Source organism: Chroicocephalus ridibundus, chromosome 3, assembly GCF_963924245.1.
Source record: "Chroicocephalus ridibundus chromosome 3, bChrRid1.1, whole genome shotgun sequence".
Taxonomy (NCBI): Eukaryota; Metazoa; Chordata; class Aves; order Charadriiformes; family Laridae; genus Chroicocephalus; species Chroicocephalus ridibundus.
In genome coordinates this window covers 75,274,914-75,297,727 of record NC_086286.1, presented here as the reverse complement: position 1 = coordinate 75,297,727, position 22,814 = coordinate 75,274,914, and the positions used below count along the sequence as shown (strand labels likewise).

General features: G+C 41.2%; 2 protein-coding genes across 3 annotated transcripts; one reads left to right on the top strand and one right to left on the bottom strand.

Moving 5' to 3' along the window:
- Nucleotides 1-973: 973 nt before the first annotated feature.
- On the bottom strand, nucleotides 974-22,403 carry TRAPPC3L (trafficking protein particle complex subunit 3L). The gene is made up of 5 exons (XM_063331095.1): nucleotides 22,248-22,403; nucleotides 19,403-19,500; nucleotides 16,307-16,406; nucleotides 3,100-3,285; nucleotides 974-2,101 (listed from the first exon to the last, which is right to left on the bottom strand). The coding sequence occupies exons 1-5, from the start codon at nucleotides 22,287-22,289 to the stop codon at nucleotides 1,982-1,984; spliced, it is 546 nt and encodes a 181-aa protein (XP_063187165.1). The 5' UTR covers nucleotides 22,290-22,403; the 3' UTR covers nucleotides 974-1,981.
- On the top strand, nucleotides 3,717-9,782 carry CALHM5 (calcium homeostasis modulator family member 5). 2 transcript variants are annotated; one of them, XM_063331094.1, is made up of 3 exons: nucleotides 3,717-4,023; nucleotides 4,156-4,576; nucleotides 7,481-9,782. In XM_063331094.1, the coding sequence occupies exons 2-3, from the start codon at nucleotides 4,373-4,375 to the stop codon at nucleotides 7,868-7,870; spliced, it is 594 nt and encodes a 197-aa protein (XP_063187164.1). In that variant the 5' UTR covers nucleotides 3,717-4,023; nucleotides 4,156-4,372; the 3' UTR covers nucleotides 7,871-9,782. The 2 variants fall into 2 exon arrangements, with proteins under 2 accessions (XP_063187164.1, XP_063187163.1); XM_063331093.1 differs by having other exon boundaries at nucleotides 3,717-4,576.
- Nucleotides 22,404-22,814: the final 411 nt, after the last annotated feature.

Genomic DNA, 22,814 nt, shown 5'->3' with positions numbered 1-22,814 from the left:
TGTGCGCAAGTCCAATGCAGCAAAGGTTTAAGTAAGAGAATTGTACCTCAAAAAAGGACAGCATAGGTTATTCACTTTCAAGATAATAATAAAAAGAGAATATTCAGCTGATAGGATGTTGCTGGAAAAAGGATAAATGGCCATTGCCTTGTAAAGAACCCTTGTGTGGTCAGCCAAAGTTGCCATATGTACATCTCAGCTGGGCATAACCAGCAAAAAAATCCACCGAGGGTTCCTGCACAGGCAGTGCAATTAGGCAAATGCCATAAGACCTTTCAGCCCTGATTAAAAAAAAACCCCAAAACCAAAAAGCTGGTTGTAACACGTTGTTACATGTTGTAACTCATTACCCATAGCAGATAACAGCATGCTGGACTGAGCCCAAGGCTGGGTACTGAATAGCTTAGTTTCTGTTCTGTACAAAATTGTTCTCTTAAAGCTCCATTACACTATGCCACCACTGTACAACATTGTTAAGACAAATGAAGGGAGAAAGATTATTGTGAGGATTGTACAGATCTGGTGGGAATGAACCCCGCTGTCTCCAAGGCAAACGGTGGCCCCACTTAGCAGGATTAAGAGGTAAAGAGACTGAGGGAAAAACAGGGGACAAGGGTACAAATCACAGCAATAAAATCAGAGTTAACTCTGGGCTTCACTGAACTGCATTGAGGGTTTGTGGTTTTGTTTAAAACAAGTGCTTTGGTGAGAAGAAGGTGCGCTGGCTTTGTGGATAGGGTACTGCGCTAGGAATTGGGTTTTGGTCCAACCCTGACCCAGATATCTTGAATTACACCAGACAACATTAAACTTCTCCTACAACTCAGGTTTCTGCAAGGCTGCTATTTCTCTATTTTCCAGTCATGTTCTGGTAACAAGTCCACTGCCAAGGGGAAGATGTTCAACAGATGGTGATGAAGGCCAGGTAAGAACAGACACAAGGACCAGCAAACCAGTTGCGTGGTGATCTCTGAATTTTTATTCAAGTTTCCTTAGGTGAGTACAGGTCCACAGTGACTACACATTAAATACACCATGCTTTGTTCAGTTTGGTTGTGAGATCGGTGCTCTTGAAGAGGAGGCTGACATGAAAAGGCCCATAGCTTGAAGCAACACAAGCATTGATGTGGTCATCAGGGTGTTGCAGCCTGACATACGCACAGGGCTGAACGGGCATGCCAGCAAAAATGCATTTGGGGCCTGATAGAGCCGTAACAAACCAAACCAGCTCCTGCCATCAATGAAGCCTCATCCCTCTCTGGCTTCAAAGGGTGCAGGATGTCCAGTGTGGAGGACAATGAATGGCAAACCATTGTGCATCAAAACAGGCACCTACCTGACAGCAAGACACTGCTACAACAGCCACAGTGGATGAATTCATTATTCCTAACCACAAACAGCCAGGGAAATAAAGCACCTCTTAGCAAACATGCTTTGAAACATTGTCAACAAGCAAAATGGGAAAAGGTGGTCACGTTTAACAGAAAACAGCTGACGTCCAAATGAATATTTTGCATCCAGCGTGCACTAAATACTGAGATGAAACTTTCATTGAGCTCCAGAGCATGGTTATGTCAGAAGGAAGGGCAGGCCATTTCGATCTTTTATAGTGATGCTGGAACAGGTTGCCCAGAGAGGTGGTAGATGCGCCACGGCAGGAAACATTCAAGGTCAGGTTGGACGGGGCTCTGAGCAACATGAGCTAGCTGAAGATGTCCCTGCTCATTGCAGGGGTGTTGGACTAGATGACCTTTAAAGGTCCCTTCCAACACAAACCATTCTACGACTCCATATCTGTGTCATGATAATTAGCATTGCTCTCCCCCTTCTCTGCCCCTCCTGTTTGCTGCCCGGCTCTCTTCACCTTTCAAATGTGTGACTGGTGCAGCTGGCTCAGTGAAGCCATTTTTACCCTGCGTGTCTTCTTCAGAAACAAAAGGCGCAAAATATCCCTCAGCAAGGGTTTCTCCCAGTGTTTCTTTCATTTATTTCTTTTGTGCTTTCTGTCTTCAGCCTTCCTTAAAAACGTAATTCCTATTTCTGTCACAGCATCGCCCTTCAGCCTGTCCTGGAGGAAGGTAACTTCTGCTGGTAAGTGAACCTAGAAAGAACCAAGTCTGATCAGTTAGGCAAAGAAATGCCCAGTTTTTCCCCCTCCTCCAGTATAACGAGCTTTTTCTCTCTCTCTTACCACAAGGGGACCCCCTTTCTCAGGTTTCATAAGAAACAGATTTCTAAATTGTTTTAAAATATCTTTCCCAACTAAATTAATTAAAAGGAAGTTCCAGTACACTGGAATTTGTATAATACATTACCCCTCATTCCAGTGTTTTGCTTTTTTCTGAGAATCTAAATTCTGTACTTGATGACTCTGATCACAAAATTTCCTGTTCATGTACTAATACTAATGATATAACACTTTTCTTAATTAGTCTTATATCAGATACTATAATTCTGAGACTGGTGTACATATGTAATACTTGTATAGTTTTTGTTTTCTTGAAACATAAGATATATGACAAATTAGATACTGACATAAACATAAAGCAGGCCAAAAGTTATCTTCCAGAAAACATCACAGAAGCTGTACAGCTCAGTGACTCTCAAATGATGTTTGCTTTTTTCTTTCGTAAAATTGTTTATTCTTTTGTAAAATTCTAAGATTTAAGAACAAAATTAGGAATGCCATCTGAAACACTTCTGATGCTTTAACATTATATTAATCCGCACTTTGTTCTCCCTTTCAGCAGGTGCTGCGGTAGCCTGATAATATTATCTTCGTGTATTTGGAAAGAATCAGGGACGGCAAGCCCCACAGCTCTCCACATTACCTGTTAGCTGGCTCCCTGCTCCCACTGGCTTTTGCACCTGAGTCAGACACTGAAGAGCCAAGCGGGGACAGCGTGGAGGTGAGCCAACCCCGTGTCCTCCTCTGCCTCAGGAATCAGCCTGGCCCTCTTTTACTTAGATATAGACATTTAACTGGGAGAGAGATTAAACACTACTAAATTTCCTTCATTTATCTGAGCAAGTGGTTTTGCTTTCCTCTGGTTCTGCATATTAACAAAGAATGGAAAAAACAGATGTGCACTTCCTTACCATTTCCAAGGCACCTCGAATCACCCCACAGAGGAGGTTACAGTAGCAAAGTGATGCTCGTTCTGCTGGCAGCTCCTCCACAAAGTCCACTAGTGGGTTTTTGTCCAGGATTAAGGAGAACTCATTTCCTGCGGCACTAGTACACCTCACACTAGCGGTGACCCCAAGGTACATCTTGAAAGCAACCTGCAAAAGGATGAAACTCATCTACTTCGATCTGTTGTGTGCAAACCAGAGGGCAAACTTTAGGATGTAGCATCCCGTAGACCAGCTTTACCCCAGGAAAATAGGGGGAAGGGAGAGCCAGGCTGGAAATCAAACTAGATTTATCTCTTCTGTGATCAGCTTGAGCCAGAGACGCAAACCTGGAGCTACGTGATACTCCAGGGAAGTACAGCAGAAGGCTGCTTATTCCGTCTTTGATGTTCCTGCACTTACAACCCCATACAAAGTGGTTTTACTGTTACCACTCATCTGCTTCCAGTCACGTCACGCTCCCCTGGGTCCATTAGCATCTATATTGGGTCCTTCACTACATTGCCAGCAACTCTGCTAATCACAGCTGAAGAACTCCTGCAACCGGCGAGTGTATGTTTTTACTCTGATCTCTATCTGCAGTCACAGAAAAACAACAACCCACCACGAATAAGACTGCCAAGGCGGCAAACCCATTTGATGACACAGAGCATTGCTTCCTTCCCTCCTACTCATGACTGTTACTGCAAATGTGCAACATCTGCTCTGCTGGCGGAGGGGTCCCCTGTGAGTGCGTTTCTCCAGACAGTGACATCACGGCGTTATCTAGCCAGCACGCAGGCAGGCAGGCTCGCTCCAGCCTCTGCCTCCTCTGGAGAGCCCTCCCCCGCCACACCGCTACGGACTGCTACGACCGAAGATAAAAGCGTCTTGCTTTTTACCTCCGTAGTGAGTATCAAACATGGATGGTTTCCAAACAATCCTGAAATTCTTTATGAACCAGAAAACGGCTATAGGTTACAGTTTTATGGCGCTGCTGACAATGGGAGGTGAACGTGTGTTTTCTCTTGTTGCTTTCAGATGCCCCTGCAGCAATGAAAACTTCAGGTACGGTTTGGTATTTCTCTTTTCCCCAGCTTTTGTTTTGCTAGTTATTGGATATTTCTTGAACAGGAAGACCTGGAAACTCTTTACAGGCTGCTGGGTGAATCCCAGAAAAATATTCCCCAGAGGGAATACCTGCCATTTCTTTTACGTCTTTGGACAAATCACTTTAAACGCTCTGGTGGCCCCAGTGATGTGGCTCTCTGTGGCTTTGCTCAACGGGACTTTTTACGAATGTGCCATGAGTGGCTTGAAAAATCCTTCCTACCTACAGGCAGTTTGCCACAGCAAATCTGCGAAGTGCTTCGAAGAACTACACAAGGTGGCCTGTGACAAGAGCTCCATGCCCTTTGCAGAGAGTGATGAACTGAAACGAACTCTACAAGCACAGTCCCAGGTGAGAAAAATAAATAAAGAGCATTATACAGTTGTTACTGCCACTGTGATTTATCTGTGGGAGATCTTGCTGACAGATGCTGTCAGATAAAACCATTGGTTTCACATAAACAAAGTTTTGGCATGATGCAGCGTTACAAAATACAACCAATCCATCTTTTAGTTCAGTTTGAGCTGTGCCATGCTTCCTGGGGGGTCCCACTGATGGCAGGATCAATAAGACCGGATAACTTATAGCTTTCTTCCTGAATGAATATTGCTCTAAAGAGAAAAAACTACTGGATTGTTTAAGAGGCTGAATTAACAGATGTCACCCCTTTAAAGGGGTCTGTCCTATTTAAAAATCCGTACCACACTCTCCTATTTTATACCATCATGATACTGTAATAAAATCTTACATCACTAACAGTAGAAAAGTACTGGAAAATAAGATTTGTGACTGCTTATGTAATATGTTCCTGTTTGCGTTCTTCATCTTCATGATGCCAGATGAGAGCATGTTTTTGTCCTGCTTGAAGGAAGGAACACACACTAAAATAAAACAAGCAGAACATGCAAAGCTGAGACTGTATTACGTTTTACTATATTCGTGTGATACAGTTCTGCTCTCTGCATTGTAAATAAATTCATAGACAAAAATCAAAACAGAGGAAAAAAAAAGAAAAAAAAAGGCTACAGAAAATGATGGGAAGATGATTGTCAGCAGGAAGGAAAAACATTCTGTGGAGCCAGCAAGTTTCTGTCAGACAATTGTATCCATATGGAACCATTTCCTCCCCAAAAGCCGGTTTTATTTTCAAGTCCTCATGCAAATAAAAGTGGAATGCAGACAGATCCTGCACTGCAGACAAAACAATTTGTTTGAGAGATTTAGAAGGAAACAACAAATAGCGTTTAAGACTAAGTTGTATGTATAGGAAATAGTGAAAGACCAGTGACTCGGTATATAGCATTAGACTACACGGGTTCATTCTCCAAGCTGCATGAAAGTGAAAAGCTGCTAAAAAGAGCAGATTTGAATCCCCTGATAGAAATCATCAGTCAGTACAAAGTGACTGGAGAAATAAAAGAAAGTGAAGCTATTCTTCCATACCAGTCCCTAAGAATAATTGTTTGTCAAGCTTCTCTGTTTCACATACTTCCCTGAGGAAACTTTCTGTATTCCCTCAGCTAAATATAGCTTTTTATTGGCAGTTATTTTTTTAACATCAGTGCAAGAGTTCACATGAGAAAGGCTGCAGTTCTCCATATCATCACCATTAAAGCATGGAAAATCAGTTCCAGTTCATATGGGTCTCTGAAGCCTAGAAGATTTGTTCCACACTGGAATTTGTTCCACTGTTTGAAAACAAGTCATTTCTTTTGCAAATGCTACACATTGCAATAGAGTAGGTGGGTAAAACTATTGGCTAGGCCAGTGGCATTAGGCATGAAAAAACTGTTCACCCCCCTGCTCTCCTTAAAGAACATCCCACAGTAACAATTTCAAGCACATTTTTCCACCTTCTGCCCCTGCTCTAATCCTGGAAGTAGCTCTTTCCTTTAATATGCTCCTAACAGAATTTTGTCAAGCTCTGAAGTTCCTACAAAAAAAGCTGAATGATGCCAGAAAAGCATATTTCAGCAAAAACAAAGTTCTCTGAAAATACAGCAACTATTTCTAATCATTGTGTAGATGAATTGGACTCTGTTCCAGTGCCAACACAAACCTGCCAATGCACATGCTATTTCTTCTCTCTCATGCCTTCTCCTCCCAGCATCCTTACAGGACTGGGCAAGAAGATAATTTTAAACCAGTTTTGGCATAAAAATGATTTTCCATTACAAGGGGCTGATTAATCAAAGTCAAAAAATGTTCACAAGAATAGCTTAGATTTCAGTGAACCTCCTGATAAAAGAATTTGGGGAAAACTTTTTAAATTTTAAACTATCTTTTATATTCTTGTTAGCTAATTAACGCTAAAACAGTTCTAGTTGTCGTTTGGGTTTGGTTTTTTTTTAATTAAAAAGAAGTCTGAAAACAGCACATTTAAAAATGGTCACAGTTTAAAAGGTTGATTGATCTGTGACAAAAGTTACTTCCCTTTTTTGCTTTTGTAGTTTGTCACAATTCATAATTGTGTCTTAATCCTAATTTTTACTGGGTGATTTTATGTAACGCTTTCAGGAGAGAGAAAACCATTTACCGTCTAGTGATTGTGATATTTGATTCTCCCTATGCACTTTTCCCTTTGTGTGATAGAATTCCGTGAGCAATTCCAATACACTATGTGCCAGATGGTTATAGTTTTGCAATAAACTCTCATCAACATCCTCTCCAAATTACCCAGACGCTACTCCTGCTCTCAGGCCCTCTCTGTTTTCCATATAGCACTGTTTAGCCATAATATTATTTGATCGGTCATTTAGGCCTTTGATTGATCACGCAGACCTCGTAGATTTTTCTTCATACACAGTCTTGTAGTTGAGGTCTGATTCGAGTTCACCTGTCCCTGAAGCTGAATTGCCGTTGCGCTGGACGTGTCTCTTCAGCTGTTGTTATCCGAGTTCCCTTTGTTATAAAACCAAAGGGCAGCCAGACTCTAGAATAAGGCAACTTTTCTTGAGAGTTTTACCGTAAAAAATCAACCAGCTTTTGCCTTCCCGAGAACGAGAGGTCAAAACGAGCGTCCTGAGAAGCCTCAATCCTGAGGTCTTCTGCTTCCCTTTGGTCCCGACATGGAACCCCATTAACACTAATGCCAGGCACCAAATGCAAACTGGGATGAGATGCCCACTAAAGGGCGCCAAAAGGAGCTGCAGTCCCTCTGTACACAGTGTGGTTGTTCCGTCAGACACTCTTGATTTAAGTAGCATTTTCACTTGGGCCTTTTTAACCTGAAACGTATTTCTTCTGTTTTCCCAGATTCTAGGCTGGTGTGTGATAGTTACCACAGCTCTTCTCTCCCTGCTGACCACTTGCTGTGCCAGCTGCCAGTCGAAAGTCAGCCACCTCCAGCTGATGTTCTGGAGGGTGTACATGGAGAAGGAGAAGGAGCAACTGGAGCAGATTTTCCAGCTATACGCCACCAAGCTGAGCGAGCGAAACCTGAAGTGCTTTTTTGAGAACAAGGAACCGGAAGCGATTCCCCTGCCAACTTTTCAGGCATGGGAAGATGCTTCCCAGCTCTACTCTTTCAGCAGTAGCAAACAGCATTATAGCACAATTCACAGGCTAGTTGAAGAAGGCCAGAAAAAAATCAATGAGGAAAGAGAGACAATGCTGGACTTTGTAGACAAAAGGGAAATACCGTAGACAAAAGGGAAATACCATAGACAAATATATTTTCAGCTTTTTTATATCTTGCTTATATAGCATACTTCTAGCTGGTTTCATCTCTATGTTTTTTCACAATGGCCTCTTTCTTCTTCATCATGTTCCCTCCCAGTTACAAACTTGCTCCAAAAGGATGGAATTAAATTATTTCCCTACATCAGTGAAAAGGCTGCAGTCCTCCATGGCACCCAGGGTTCACGCTCTGCTAATGTCACTGGCTCCGGATCAAGCGCTGACAGCAAAATGTGACTAATGACTTCTACAAGAGGATTTTAGCAATATCCTATGTAAAAGGTGCTATAGTATGCTCATCCTATGTAAATCAAGAGACTATTATGAAGTAACACCATTTGAAAGGTGTGATTATAATACTAGAAAATGTGTGTGACTTTCTGACAGCCCACAGAAAGTAAAGGTTTTGCTTCCAGGTCATTTCCAGTCTGTAGGTACAGCATTTTCAGGCACCAGTGGTCACTCAAGGCATCTCCTGTTGCACCTAGAACGCCACGGATGGTCACAGTGATCACCCCTGGTCTTCTAGTCCCTGAGACATTTGCCTGTGACATGGGGCAGCAAACTCCATTGATAGTGAGATGCCAGGCAATTCTTTACACAAATCTTACAGCTGACATGTAGGGTACCAAGAACTTGAAATTACCAAATGGTTCAGCAGTTTTGTGTTTTTGTTAAAAAAATAACCTCCTGTTTTGAAACATAATCAGTTGTCGTTAGTGCTTTGCTACAATAATGAAAATGCATCACTGATATTTTGCCTCCGTAGAGTAATCGGTATTACCTTCACCCCTGAGAATTTCCATGTGCATGGGTATAAAGCTCCTGTTTTGAGTGGGTTTTGGGCACTGGGTGCAGTCTGCAGAGCTGCGTAATATTGTTTGTACTGTGCCTGCAGCCAGTGTACGACAGAAGGCCTGGATGGAAATCCCACACTTTAAGACTAGAAAATATTTTTGCAGCAGGCTAATTTTCATTTTTCTGAATATCTTAGGAAACTTAATATCTGGAGCAAGAGGAACTGGCAGGTGAGGCAACTGCACAATCAGTGCTTCTGAGAAATGCATTTCACCCCAGAGCCCTACGCTTTACCTCACCCACTTGGAATTCACCACGTGGCTCTCACACAGGGTGTCCAGAGTCTTTGCAAGTACTGCATAAAAGGAGAACAAAGTTTCTGCCAAGTTTCTTTCCCTGGGGTGACTGGGCAGACTTTTATGCCGCATTTTACTGCCAGTCTCCATAAATCTGCAAATAATCATAATTTTGCTCTGCTCGAATCAGGCTCTTACCAACAAACCAGGGTACTCTACCCAACTTTCCCATACTCACTGTGCTTCTGCAGCCGAAAAAAACCAACTATCTGTGTTTACAGACCATTACTCTTTTAAAAATAAAATCCAAAAGCTAATTCCACTGTCTGCTTGGAATTTTCTCTGTGTGTTTTGAAGGACTTGTGGTCTTTGAGCAAATGTTTTAAAGTCTTATCCCAGCTGACCCATTTTGCAGCAGACTTAGAACATGTTATAAGCCTAAATGCACCTGCTGCAGCTGAAAGCACAGAGGCAACACTGCTAAAATGAAAGTCACAACAGCAGACATGTCTGACACCACGTCTGGCATATATGCATTTTCCTCCCCGGGCTCCTCTCCTGGCATAGCAACTATCTAATTCCAGGGTACATGTCCCTTCCCATTTCTCTGCTTTTCTCTTTATGAGAGATGCCCCAACACCTACTGCCCAGCCGCATCTCGCCTCCTCCCTACACGCAAAGGGAGAGGAGACACCACCTAACAGGACGTCCCCGCTGCCTCGGCCAGACTTCCCTTCCCAAAGTCATCTTTCCACCTCCTTTTTCACCGGTATCACAGAAAACCACAGCAAGTAGGGATGCAAAGAGGAACACACTAAGAAGGTTAATGAGGTGATCAAGGAATATAGGAAACAAACAGGTTGATGTAAAGATGAGGTCTCCACTGTGATATAAGAGCTGGGACACAGAGACAAAAGCATAGTTGACAGCAGGATAGGTGGGAGAACAGAGGGATCCGACTTTGGGGTTTTGGCACCCTCTTCTTCCTCAGGAGAAAGCTCAAAGTTCTGCACCTGAGTAGCCAGGACCATCTGAAATAGGAGCGTTTCCCAGCCCAGCGTTCCCCTTTATCATGAAGGGGCAAATCCAAGGTGCGTTCTCCTCTCCTCATCCTTACCCTGCTTCATGCTCACAGGTAACTCACGTTGAGAGTGTCTCCACCTCCAAGAGCAGCTGCTGAACGCTTAGTGCTCAATGTGTGCCTGGTAGGAGCCTAAGTCTCTCACTGATCTTCGTTCCCAGGGTTGTGTTACTCTGACTGTGTTGTCTTACCAAAGTGCCTGTGACTTAATGCAACTGCCATGTGGACGCTGGAATATTTCTATAAAACTAGACAAAAATAAACCCCTGTTTGACCCTATGTTTTCAACTGGAATCTGGTTTTGGCAAATTTAACCCTGTGCCTCAAACAGCTACCACAAAAGCTGTTTTGTATCAACATTGTCCCTGAACCGTTGAGCAGCTACCATGGCAGCTCAGAAGGAGGCAAAGACACTATCATAGTCAACACTATCCAAAACAAACTGGAAAAAAAAACAAACAGCAGAATCAACATTTTCTCTTGGAAAATTTAGATTTTGCACTAACTCTGATGGTCCATCAAAATATGAGTGCACAAATAAAACAGGAAACTTCTGTTCAATTCTCTGTGCTTTGTCCCTCAGTTTACGATTCCTTCTCTGTGAGAGCTCCATTTTCTCATTTAAATTCTCTTAACTCTTCTGCTACGCATCTGCTGCTCCGTCAAACTTCAAGTCTTTGTTACAAGAACAAAAACTATTTAACAGTGCTAGGCCCTCATATGCTTTCAATTTAGTTTCAGCTGTACTTTGCATTACAGTATGATGAATTTGTCCAAATTCTATTGTTAAAATTTCCTGTGTAAGAGAGAACTTGAATGTAAACCATGCAAGAACAGTAGCTGGTTTGCAATGGAGCACCAAATTAAGGCAAAATTGAAAAGCTATAAAGTGAAAATTGTAAAAAAGTCTCAGCAGAAAAAATAATTTAAGTACATAGATAAGTAATTCAATGAATAGATATAAACTTTTTTTTAAAAAAAACAGGCTACGAATGGATAGAAATTCCTTTAAAACTACCATACACAGCTTCTCAGAGGGTAAAACAAAGGTCTTTTCAATCTTTCTTTGTGACTCCAAAAGACAGGCAAGTAAAATGAATGAGCAGTTTTGAAAGTTGCATCCGTAAATCTCTCATTTCTATCTATATATTGCTGTCAAGCAAGAAATCTATGTGGTCAGAATTAAAAAAGTACCACTGCCCTTTTTCAAAGTCTCAACCAACATCCCATCTTTCTCAAGCAGCAAGAATAGAATTCATTAACAGTTTGATGGTGCGCAAATGCAGCCTAGAATTACTGAAATATTTAGGAGGCCACTAACTTGTCAGTCCCTTTAGATAATGCTGGGGAGTCTTCGCTACAAAATTGTATGCGTAACTAACGTTGCAAAGTAAGTGATAAGACAGGCTGCTAAAAAAATTGAAACCATAATTTCAGATGACATAACAACGGGATTAATGAAGGACCAGAATTAATCTGCTTAGAAGGGGAAAGGCAGACAAAATAACATTTTTGTTAGCATACTTTTCATTCTTAGTACTTTTCCAGTCACTGTTTGGGAAGAGCGAGATGCTTTAAAGGTCTTGCCATCTGTTGCTGATTCCACATACTCACAAACTTTTCTTTACCCTTTAAAGTGCAGCACTTCATTTTTCAGTTTACCGTCTACCACTTAGCACAGCAACCTGCTGCATGCATTTCCCTCTCACTGTTAAGATCTGAAAAGCAACATTTACCAGCTTCATAAATTCTGCCAGCTTCTGCCAGACTTTCAAACTGGGCATATGTCAATACATAGGGACCTCGTAAGGCAGGACTTCCCATGGGAAGGGGAGTCACATCTCTCATCCTACAACTCTGAGCTTGGGGATGACATGGTTGGATTACTCCAGCCCTGGTGGTCCCCAAGGGCCTCTCTACAAGCAGCTGCAGAGACGTACATTTGCTGCATTCATGGGGTACTGAGCTTCCACAATAAAGCTGATGTCTCCAGCTGTTTTTCAGCAAAGGCACGGCACATCCTTAGGCACACACACACAGCACACACGTCCTCAGGCACAGCACTGTATTATGACAGCTATGGAGCCTCAGAGCCAGCACCAACTCACTGCGGACCAGAGGGTACAGCCCAGCTGCAGCATACGCAGACACCTTCTGGGGCATGGTGACATTGTGCTAGAGAAGATAACATTGTTAAAGGGTTAGATCTAAAACCAGCAGCAGTTGTTTATTTTTTGTATCTCTTTTGATCAGATCAATGATGTCAACATCTTGTGAGGAGGAACTGAAGTAAAAACTTGATTTTGTAGGATTAGAAGGACATGGACCTGTAGGACCAAGTCCAGAGGAGGCCCACGAAGATGATCAGAGGGGTGGAGCACCACTCCTGTCAAGACAGGCTGAGAGAGCTGGGGTTGTTCAGCCTGGAGAAGAGAAGGCTCCGGGGAGACCTTATAGCGGCCTTCCAGTACCTAAAGGGGGCCTACAGTAGAGATGGGGAGGGAATTTTTACAAGGGCATGCAGTGATAGGATGACGGGTAATGGCTTCAAACTGAAGGAGGGGAGATTTAGATTAGATACCAGGAAGAAATTTTTCACTATGAGGGTGGTGAGGCACTGGAACAGGTTGCCCAGAGAAATTGTGGCTGCCCCATCCCTGGCAGTGTTCAAGGCCAGGCTGGATGGGGCTTTGAGCAGCCTGGTCTAGTGGGAGGTGTCCCTGCCCATGGCAGGGGGGTTGGAACTAGATGGTCTTTAATGTCCCTTCCAACCCGAACCATTCTATGATTCTATGATTATAGAACAAAATCACCACCCTCATCTCGAAAGTAATCCTCAGTTACACTCAGATCCAAATTCTGAATCCAGCCTTGGACATTAATTCTTCAACTGAGCTTTGTTCTTAATACCATTCCTCAATTGGTTTCCATTTTCTTATCCCAATTTTCCAGTGAGCAGAAAGCTTACTTTTACATGGCCTGTTTTATCTTTTTTTATCCAGTCCCGAGTATAACCACATAAAGTCACAGCACCAACACGAGAAGTCAGTGAGCACCATGGGAACTCGGTGTAGGAGGACTCACTTTGACTCATCATCAAAATCTGTTGGCCCTTCTCCAGTCCAGTATAAGCTAGCAGTCAACCCCAGGCTTTGTAGTCTGAACCAGTGGTTGAAGATTTAAGCCCTCAGTCACTGCCTTAGGTGCACCTTTCCTCTGGTGTTTCTTTCTTAATATGGCAAGCTGGCTTTGTACTCCTCATTTTATGTTTTTTCCTTTGCTTCATCTCTTTCCATTTCCACAGGGAGCACCTACAGCCTGATATTGCAGACGACTTCTTTGCTTTCCAAAGGTCTGTAGGATAACAGCTATGTGTGCAGGATGTCGAACTACATGAACTACTTAATTGCCTTAACTTTAACTTTTACCTGGCTTTACTCTATGTGCTCACACTCAAGCAGATTTCTACATCAGAAGAGTTACTGCAGTTAAGTATTTAAGCACTTTCTCCTGGCTGGGAACACTACTGCTGAAAATTTTAAGAGATCATGTAAACAGCTGTGTAATTCTGTACTGGTAACTTTAAGAGCATATTTGCAGTTACATGCTGGGTCGTTTTACATATGTTTTGTTGGTATGTGCCTCAGACAAATGTGCTTGAAGTCTATTTAAAAATGTTTTGCCAAAGAAATGTGAGAATGCTTTCCGTATCACATTTTGCCTGAGAAAGGTTATACTCCTACTACAGAACTCTTTTAGTGTGCTAAAAATAGTCTTTTCAAGAGACTGTGTACTTTAAAGTTTGTTCCAATCTTTCCAAGTAATTTTATTTCTCTCAGTAAGTCTCTTTTGAAGTACAACCTGCAGAGAAACAGTGTCTTTTTCCTTACTTTGATGGTTAATTTCTCACTGTATTTTGCTGTTGAATCCCCTGTACTTAAGAATGATGTACTAAAGAACTGTACTAAAGCACTTGTAAATAAGGGAATCGTGAGGAGTAAGACACAGAAAACTAGATATTTGGCATGTACATGAAATCCAGAGAAAAAAAAGTACAAATACCACCTGAAGAAGAGCACAGAAGTGATCAAAAATGCGATTTTGCAGCCTGGTATCATTCTTTTAACAAGACAGTGTATTTTAATACAGTTATTGAAATGATGCTTTTCTCATGGTTTTCATTCAGCTGCCCTCACCGTCTCTAATGGATCCTCTACATGAGCTCAGCTCCTTCAAAGGAGGAGCTTTGTTATACATCATCCTGATTTGAGACTCCAAAATACACTTCGCCTCAGGAAGAAAATTAGTTTCCACTCTTTTATGAGCTAATGGGATCTGTCTGGCTTTTAGTAATGTCACCTGCCTCTGCTTTAAACTTTGGCAGATGGAGGGGTGTGTGTGTGTTGTGCACATGTGCACTTTATAGTCCTACCAGCAACAGCAAATGTGAAGAGGTCCCTTCTCTATTTCTGCGGCAGCCATCCGTTCCTCTATGACAGGCATTTTGCGATGATAACGTAACTTCTGTCCCTCCATTTCAGTCACATGTAACGTAGGTAATTCTGACATGGTTAATGTGAGCAGGATCACACATCACCTGATAACACCCACTTACACTTTGAACTAAGATACTCCTGTACAACCAGCGTATACGGGTGCCTCAGTTCACTGTAGAGAGAGCCTGCTGTTTCCCAGTTCTGCAGTCAGAGGTTAAACATAATGCTCACATTTAGCTGATGATGCTGGTAATTCTCAAGCAATCAAAAAGTACGCCAGGCATATTTTTGCCTCCTAAAACGGGCCAATGGAAATGAATCCCAGTTCAATTAACTGATGCTCTGATCTCTCTTCTTAAAACAAACGACTACCTAGCAAACAGCTCTTTGGTATGCGTGGGTAATTTTTGCCATTGGGAAAGGCAAGGCATAGCTTCACTGGCAAAACTTCACAGCTGAAAATCATAAAGGATAAAAGGGACCATTCACCATGACCTCAGCATGTATTAGTCTGAGCTAACTCAGTATCTATGAACTACCACCTCTTTTACAGTGACTCAGCAGTCTAAAGGGGCTGGACGTCCTACGGATTTCTCTTTGAGCTTCCCCAGGAAAACTGACTTGCCCATGGGGGCAAAAATACATCTTTAGTGTATTGCCTCTAAATTTCCTCCTAGATCTTTCTTGTCTGACAATAGTGTGAAAGACTACTCAATAAAAGGGAAGTTTCCATCGAAGAAGGCAAAAGTACCCACTCTGATTTTATCTTTTTGATTTTATTATTAGATTTGTGGGTAGTCAGGAAAATCTTCCTTTCATTTTCCTTTTTTATAGTTCTTCTCTACTACCACTGAGTCTTCCTTTTGCAGAAAATCATGCACCTTATTCCTAATATTACCATTTTAAGGCTAAAATCCATGTAAGATAATTATGGAGATGCTGAGGAGATTCAGATGGCAGGAGTAAGAATACCAAAATTTAAGATCTGTATGAGATGGTTAAGGTTTATGCTCCTAGAAAAAGAAAAAAGTGAGGGAATATATGATTTGAAGTTTGTTTAAACTGGATCATTTTCTGTTGTTTGCTGCAATCTCTGGCAAGAGTAGAAGAAATCAGCTTAAGCTGCAGCAAACAAAAAGAAACTTTTTAATTCTTCTAATGGCAAAATGCCTCATAGGCTACTAGGAGTAGAAGAATTTTAATTTCAGTTTAGCAACTAACTTTAAGGTCAGTTTAGGTCAGGGATTGGCAGCCTCTCACAGGTGGTATCCCATTTTGTTTTCTCTGTCCTCAACTCAGATATAAACCTAATACCCACGTGAACCGATTCTGTGGTTCTGACAACACTTTGTGTTAAACTTACCACTGTGGGTTTATCAAGACCATCTGCAAAATTCTTATCTCACTAAACAACACATTTTTTGTGTTCTGTTGAATGTTGATTTTTTTCACAGCCTGATGTAGCACTATGCAACAGAGGTAGAAACTGATGTCTCCTCTCAAGGCCAGCCTCTGTGAGCTACTGGTTGATATGAAGTTGTAGATAAGGAACCGGCTGTATTTCACCCAATGGAAGCATGGGTGTGGTTGTGGAGATGAGTGTTTTTTGATAAGACGATCATGATACAGCAGAAAATGTAGGTAACTGTTTTGGAGCAAAGTGATAGAGAAGGAGGGAAAAGCTAAGACCACTGAAACTGATGAAGGTCTAGACAATGTAAATCTTATTTACCTGTGCAATCATGTCTGCGGTTTCAGAATAACTGCGGCACTTTTTCACAGCTGAACGAGCTAAAAAATCATCAATCAGCCTTACGCCAATTCCGTATCCCCTAAGGAGAAAACAAAGAAAGTTAACATTCAAAATGGGGAACCTCTTTCCACCTACCATCTCCCTAACCTGTCTCTTGTGCTTTCTCAGCAAAACAGTTACGGGTTCCTAAAGGAATGGCTTTGTGGACAACATATTTTGCTGGTCTAGATTCTTCTTTCTACCACATTTTGCAGCACAGTGGGATTGCTCTTCATGTAGTCATTTAAGGAATCATACTCCTTTAAGCATGATACTCCTGGCAAGAATGATAGAAATGTTGTTTATATACACATTGTCCATACATACATTTATATCTACATATATGAATAAATATTATATGTTAGATGTATGAGTATAATATATAGATAATATACAAATAATACACCTGATTAATACTGCTTTGGTACTGAAAATAGGATAGGATAACATAGCACAGGATTTTCTCCATTCCCCTGTGATCCCAAGTTCATCTCACACTGTCCAAGCCAAGAACAAATCAACTGCCCTTTCAGGTCACCGCATTCATCTCTGGGCTGGTATGGAGTTCAACAAATCCTGGGCACCCTCATTGCTGTGTTCAGGTGCCAGGAAAACCCTGGAAATGGACTCACACCTGATCTCTTTCATTTTACCCTCTTATCTCTCCACCTCATTTTTTGCTCTTCCTCCACAATTCCCTCTTAGTCTTTTTTCTAACGTGTTATTTCCCTTCATCTACTAGTTGGAGAAAGAATTCAAAAGCTGCTAGTTAATATACAGTTTCAGTACACCACCACCTTCATTTTGTATTTAAAAAATGACAATTTCAGAGAAAAGAAATAAAAAAGGATAGAAGTTAATGGAATTTTTTATAAAACACGTTAACAAAGGTCAGTAACTACACAGTGTGCAAAATGGGGATGCCTCCCAGCACTTTTTAAAAAAGGGAAAGAGATTGACACAAATGTTATGAAAGAACGTGAACTCAACTGAGAAATATTTTTAGGGAATTTTTCCTTTCCATTTATGTGGATGTTGGCAGTCTCTGCCTGTTTGTCAGAGGCCCTACACCCTCAGTGACGCAGCCTGAACTCGATGGAGTTTCTTACTGATTTTGTACCACTTCTTTGACAAGAAGCCAAAAAGTGATCTGATGTCTAATGTGATGTCAAGATCAAAAAGTGGTTTTGGCAGCATGAAGTTATATGTCATGCATCAGAAAACAATGAAATATTTATTTATTGCCTAAGTGTCCATACCAATAATGCTGGTAAATATATCATCAGCAGTTAGCAAGGTATTTAATGGTGATGTACAAGACTACTTAGAACCTTTTCAACTTTTATGCCTTAGATTTGCAAAGTCAAAAGAATAATAAATTGACAAGCAGTTATTTAGCAATTGTACAGTGAAAAATACCCTTCTTACTGTGGATTATATATGTACATACATATAGTGAGAGAGCTAAGAATACTGTCCCCAACTGTCACAGGTCTGCAAATCTATAAGGTTTCTTCCTCAAGCTGGGCTGTTTTCATCTTCACAGAAGTAAAGATGGCCATATTGCTTTAATGAAACCTGCCATTATTTTAGCAAGTCTTTATCAAGACAAAAAAAGATTTTATAGAAACAGCTATAATAATAGAAACAGAAGGAGCAAGATACATCTCCACATCTTCCAAAACTACCCTTTCGTAATTTCTACCACAGCATCATAAAGAAGCCTGTGTATTTTTGAAATGTATGATTTTCATCAGAGCAGAGAGACAGATGAATAGAAAATAAATATTTGAAGGATGTCGTCCCTTCTTAGTTTGTGAATTAAATACTTTTCTTTTTTCCAATCAATATTTTTTACTCACTTCCATCAATAGCTATCAAACTATAGCTTGTTTGCAAACTTTCAGATTAATAGTAAAGTGGTCAGGTATTCTGTCCACTGTGATTATTGTAAATCCATCTTGCAGGTCCCTTTTTGCCTGAAAATACAAGCCTTACTCCTCTTAATCTTCTTGCTAACCAGCTCAAAAGTTGTTTCTTGCTGATCTTCAGTGATACCGTTATTTTTACTGTGATAATGCCTAGGAATCTCAGTCAGGATGACAGGGTCCTATAAACACAGGATCTTCATTTTCCAGAGAGGATATCCATGTAAAAATCAGTTCCTCATTGACCATTCGTACTATTTCGCTCATTGCTGCATAGCCTTTTAAAGGTAAGAGGCCCATCTGCCCCTAACCCAGGGAGGGGGGAAGAGAGCCACCCCACGGGGGACAACTCAGGGCACCCAAGTCAGGCACCTGAAATACACCCTCGGAGAAGGAGACTGACTACAAAAGGAGGCTGCCTATTGACTGGGTCACCTCAGCCAAATCCCTACAACCTGGAATTGTGACTACTTCTTAGCTGTCCAAGTCACAAAACCACGCGTAGCTAGATGAGGGGAAGCCACAGGAAGGCCACAATGGCAGGGAACACAGAAAAGCATGTTAACTAGAAAATACCCGTGAGAAACAAAAGGCTTGTATAGTCTGAAATAACATGGGTATGAAGAAAGAGTGGTCAGACACTGGAATAGGCTGCCCAGGGAGGTGGTGGAGTCACCTTCCCTGGATGTGTTTAAGACTCGTTTAGATGTGGTGTTAAGGGATATGGTGTAAGGGAGAGCTTTGATTCTAAATAGAAGAGGAGAGTTAACATGGAAGTTGAAATTGAAATTGAATACATGGATATAGGAGATGAAATTTAGAAGTTTCTATTATTCATTAGCATAAGAAAGCATCAAAAAGGATCAAGTGTAAGCTATCAAAACAATCCTGACAAGTTTTCTTCTGAGAATTCAAAAACTAATTGTTGATCTTAATTCACAAATTAGCATTATTTCTGTTGACAGAATATTGAACCTTATCCCCATTATCTCTGTAATCCTAGACAGAATACTGGAGCTCGTAAGATAACAGACATAAAGCTGAAAGGTAACATATAGGTGGACAAACAGCATTACCAATAAAGTTGAACATTTAAAGCAGTACTTACATTCTGTCTAAGCAGATGTTGACATCTTCATCTTTTTCATAGTCCTTGCACAGCTGGGCAACCAAAGCCCCATACGTAAGTACAAAAAGTTCTCTGCTCTGTCAAAAAAGGTGGAAATTGAAAATGAAGCAAACTAGGATTAAACTTTTCCACGCTTTTGAGCTACTACTCTATTAAAAGCAAGCAAAACTAACATTTACATTAATAAAGAAACTTTTTGTCCATGGATTTGTAATCACTGTAATGCACAATTCAAGTGTGACCTGATCATCACTTGAATGATCTTCCTTGTACAAGGATCTTCCTTGTCATAAATACCATTTCTTGGGATACAGCTACCTTCGTCAGGTGCATTCCTGCGTCCTATAACCACATATATGTATGTTGGATCAATAAATGCTGTCAAATGCCACCCATGATTAGTGAAAAGCATTTATTTGCAGGGAGACTAATAGAGGCAATGAGATATTAGTCCTTTTACAATAGGAACAACAGTATATACACTGAAATTCCAGTTCCTTCACAAAGTTATGGTTGATTTGATTCAGATCATCAGCTGCTTTCCCCCCAAAATAAAAAGTAGATAAAAAAATAGCTCAGAATAATGAAAAAATACTATAATTCAGCAGAAGTGTGAAGAATAATAACAAGCAGAGTAGAAAAGAATCAGTCCCATTGACATTTCCCCTTCTTAATCAGACTTTACAAGTAACTTGAATCACTGCCAATACTAGCTCTCCAAATGCCCGGACAATCTCACTGTGACATTATTTCTGTATCTTAATGCAGAAAACGTGGTTGGTATGGCTCCACTGCATGAACAAGTTGAAGGAGATGGGTGAGGACCACAGCCGCCTGCCCAGGGAGCATGGAGAGCAACTGAAGAGGTCAAAGGCGTATCCCTGCACAGATCTGTCTCAAGCACCAGTCTGGGATCTTTAGCCGTGCACCAACCTGGAGGAAAGTTTTCTTCCCTCCCTGCCCTGCCAGATCACGTCCATGGGACTGCAGAATGGATGTATTTAGCAGGAGTAGCAGCTGGCCTTTAGGGGAGCGAATAGGTTGACTCTCACTAAACATCTTGGACAGGAATTAATTAAAGGAAGCGCTACAGGCCTATGGCACATAGGCAGACTAGAGGTGCTTTTTTTTTATAGCCTGTGAAAAAATAATAGTAAATGCCAATGAAAACGATAGAAGAAATCACACAAGGAAAGGAAGAATGGCTTGGTGGAAAGACCTCTTCCTGCTCCCATTGCATCAAAAGCTTGGAGTTTAATCAATGTTCCCATTTTAACAAGGCACTGTTCAAAATCTTAAGGAGTATGGAACCATTTTCTAAACTCACCTTGGTGATAACTCCTGTTTACAATAATATTGCATACTGCCAAATTCTCATTAACAAGCTTTTAATGGACTAAATGGATGTCATACAGGTTCTGTATTATTCTAGTCTCAGCAAAAAGTCTGTGTTGTAATAAGACAAATACCTTAGAGAAACTTAAGCATACTGTATCAACATAATTGTATTTATCAGCCATTCTTGCAATCCGCTTGAGTATTTTTTTCATAAACTTATGTATATTAACTTTAATTATAACTTTAATACTATATTGTTCTACTTCTTTTTCAGCGGACACCTCTGTCCCCTTTTCAGAAATTGACACAACATTGTCTTTTTGTTACTAGCAACTTCCTCTCTCTTCAGTTTGTTATATGTATGTATACGTGTACATGTGTCATAATTTTTAGATGCAAACATATTCTCTTCAAGACACAATATTATTATTGGGTTTTTAAACCACTGTGGCACTTTGGTTGTTTGGACTTGTAGTAAAATATTCCTAAACAGTTAGAAATTTTCAACCACAGACAAACGTTCTGAGGAAACTTGCTATCTGAATTTTCCATATTTAGACACACCACTGCCAGAGAACAAGAAGGAGAATTACTGGTGCCTTTAACGGCAGAAAATACTGCTTTCTGTGACCGTGCAGTTTAAGAAGACCTCTTGGGAAAATCTTGCATGCAGCGTATTTAAAACAGCTCCTGGAACTTTAGGAGAATATTAACATGAAGTGTAGAAAAAGAAGGAAGTTTTGGTCTATATGGTCTATATAACTTGTACTTGATAGAATTCTGTGCTATGGGACCAATGGTCAAAGCCAACATTCAAAGACAAACGTTACAGTTTTACCATTGTTTCCCCATGAATCACATTTTGGCCTTAAAGCCGGACGTGGAGATCCTGTGATGGTGCACTCCCTGTGCATAGAAAAAATGCAACACTAGAAGGATGAAGAAGGACCCCTGCTCATGCAACATACCCCTCAAAAGAAGAGGTGGTCTGCTATGCAGGAGGCACGCAGTGAGTACCAGGTGTGCTGCGGTCCCAGATGAACCATCTCTTCTTGTAATTGTTCATGGGGTAGAGATGTGGCCCCTGCAGCTTCTTTTCTCCAAAACAGAGATTTGGCCTCAAGGATTCACGTTGAGGGCAGGACTGTCTGAAAATCATTTCATGCCATAGGCAAGGTAGCTGGAGTGATATGAAGGCCCCTAAGCAAATCTCAGTATTACTGCTCAGAGGTGAATAGACTCCAAGTCCTATGGATAGGCTTTTTTATGTCACTGCTTAAGAGCTGTCAGTTTGTTGGCTGACAAGGGGTCCCACTGTAGCCATAAATGCTGCCAGCATCTCTGTTCTTATACTGGCAGACTCATCCCCATCCTTTCAGTAATTTCAGGCTATTCAGAAATACGACTGTATAAAACACATCAGTGCAATAATAGCTTATTCTTAGTCCATGCACAATTTTAATCGCACATTACAAAAATGTCTTACTATTTTGTGGTTCTCCTGCTTTCTTGCTGGTGGCCGAGACATGTTGCTTGTGTAACACCTGATGAACTTGATTGCCAGTTTATGTCTTTTCTTCCTCAAGCAGCATAGTTTTCTCTCAATCACTGTGTTTCCGCTTTCCCTTCTCTAAAGTTTTCTCCTTTCTGCTCTTCTGCCTTTTGCATGAGATGTGTTTACTGCAATCTGTAACGCCGATGATGCTCCTCCTATTCTCTACGTGTACTGAGCCCTTTGGGAGGAATTTGACTGGCAACAGATCTGCCCCTGTACACAACAGAAATAACCGCTCCCTCCATAAGAATGATTTGTAATCAAATACACGGCAAACAGCCATGGGAAGTCAAACCGGGCAGCCCCAAGGGATTCTCAGATCTCACGATTTAGGGACAGCAAATTTGTTCTGTTGTTTGTGTCAGGTTTTAGTGCTTGGAGAGTTAACAGAAGCTGCCTCTCTGAAGAATAAAAACACAATTGCAAGATACTGCTGTGCAAGGTAATTAAAAATTGATAATCTTCAACTTAAAGGAGCTATAGTCTTCTGTCAGCTCT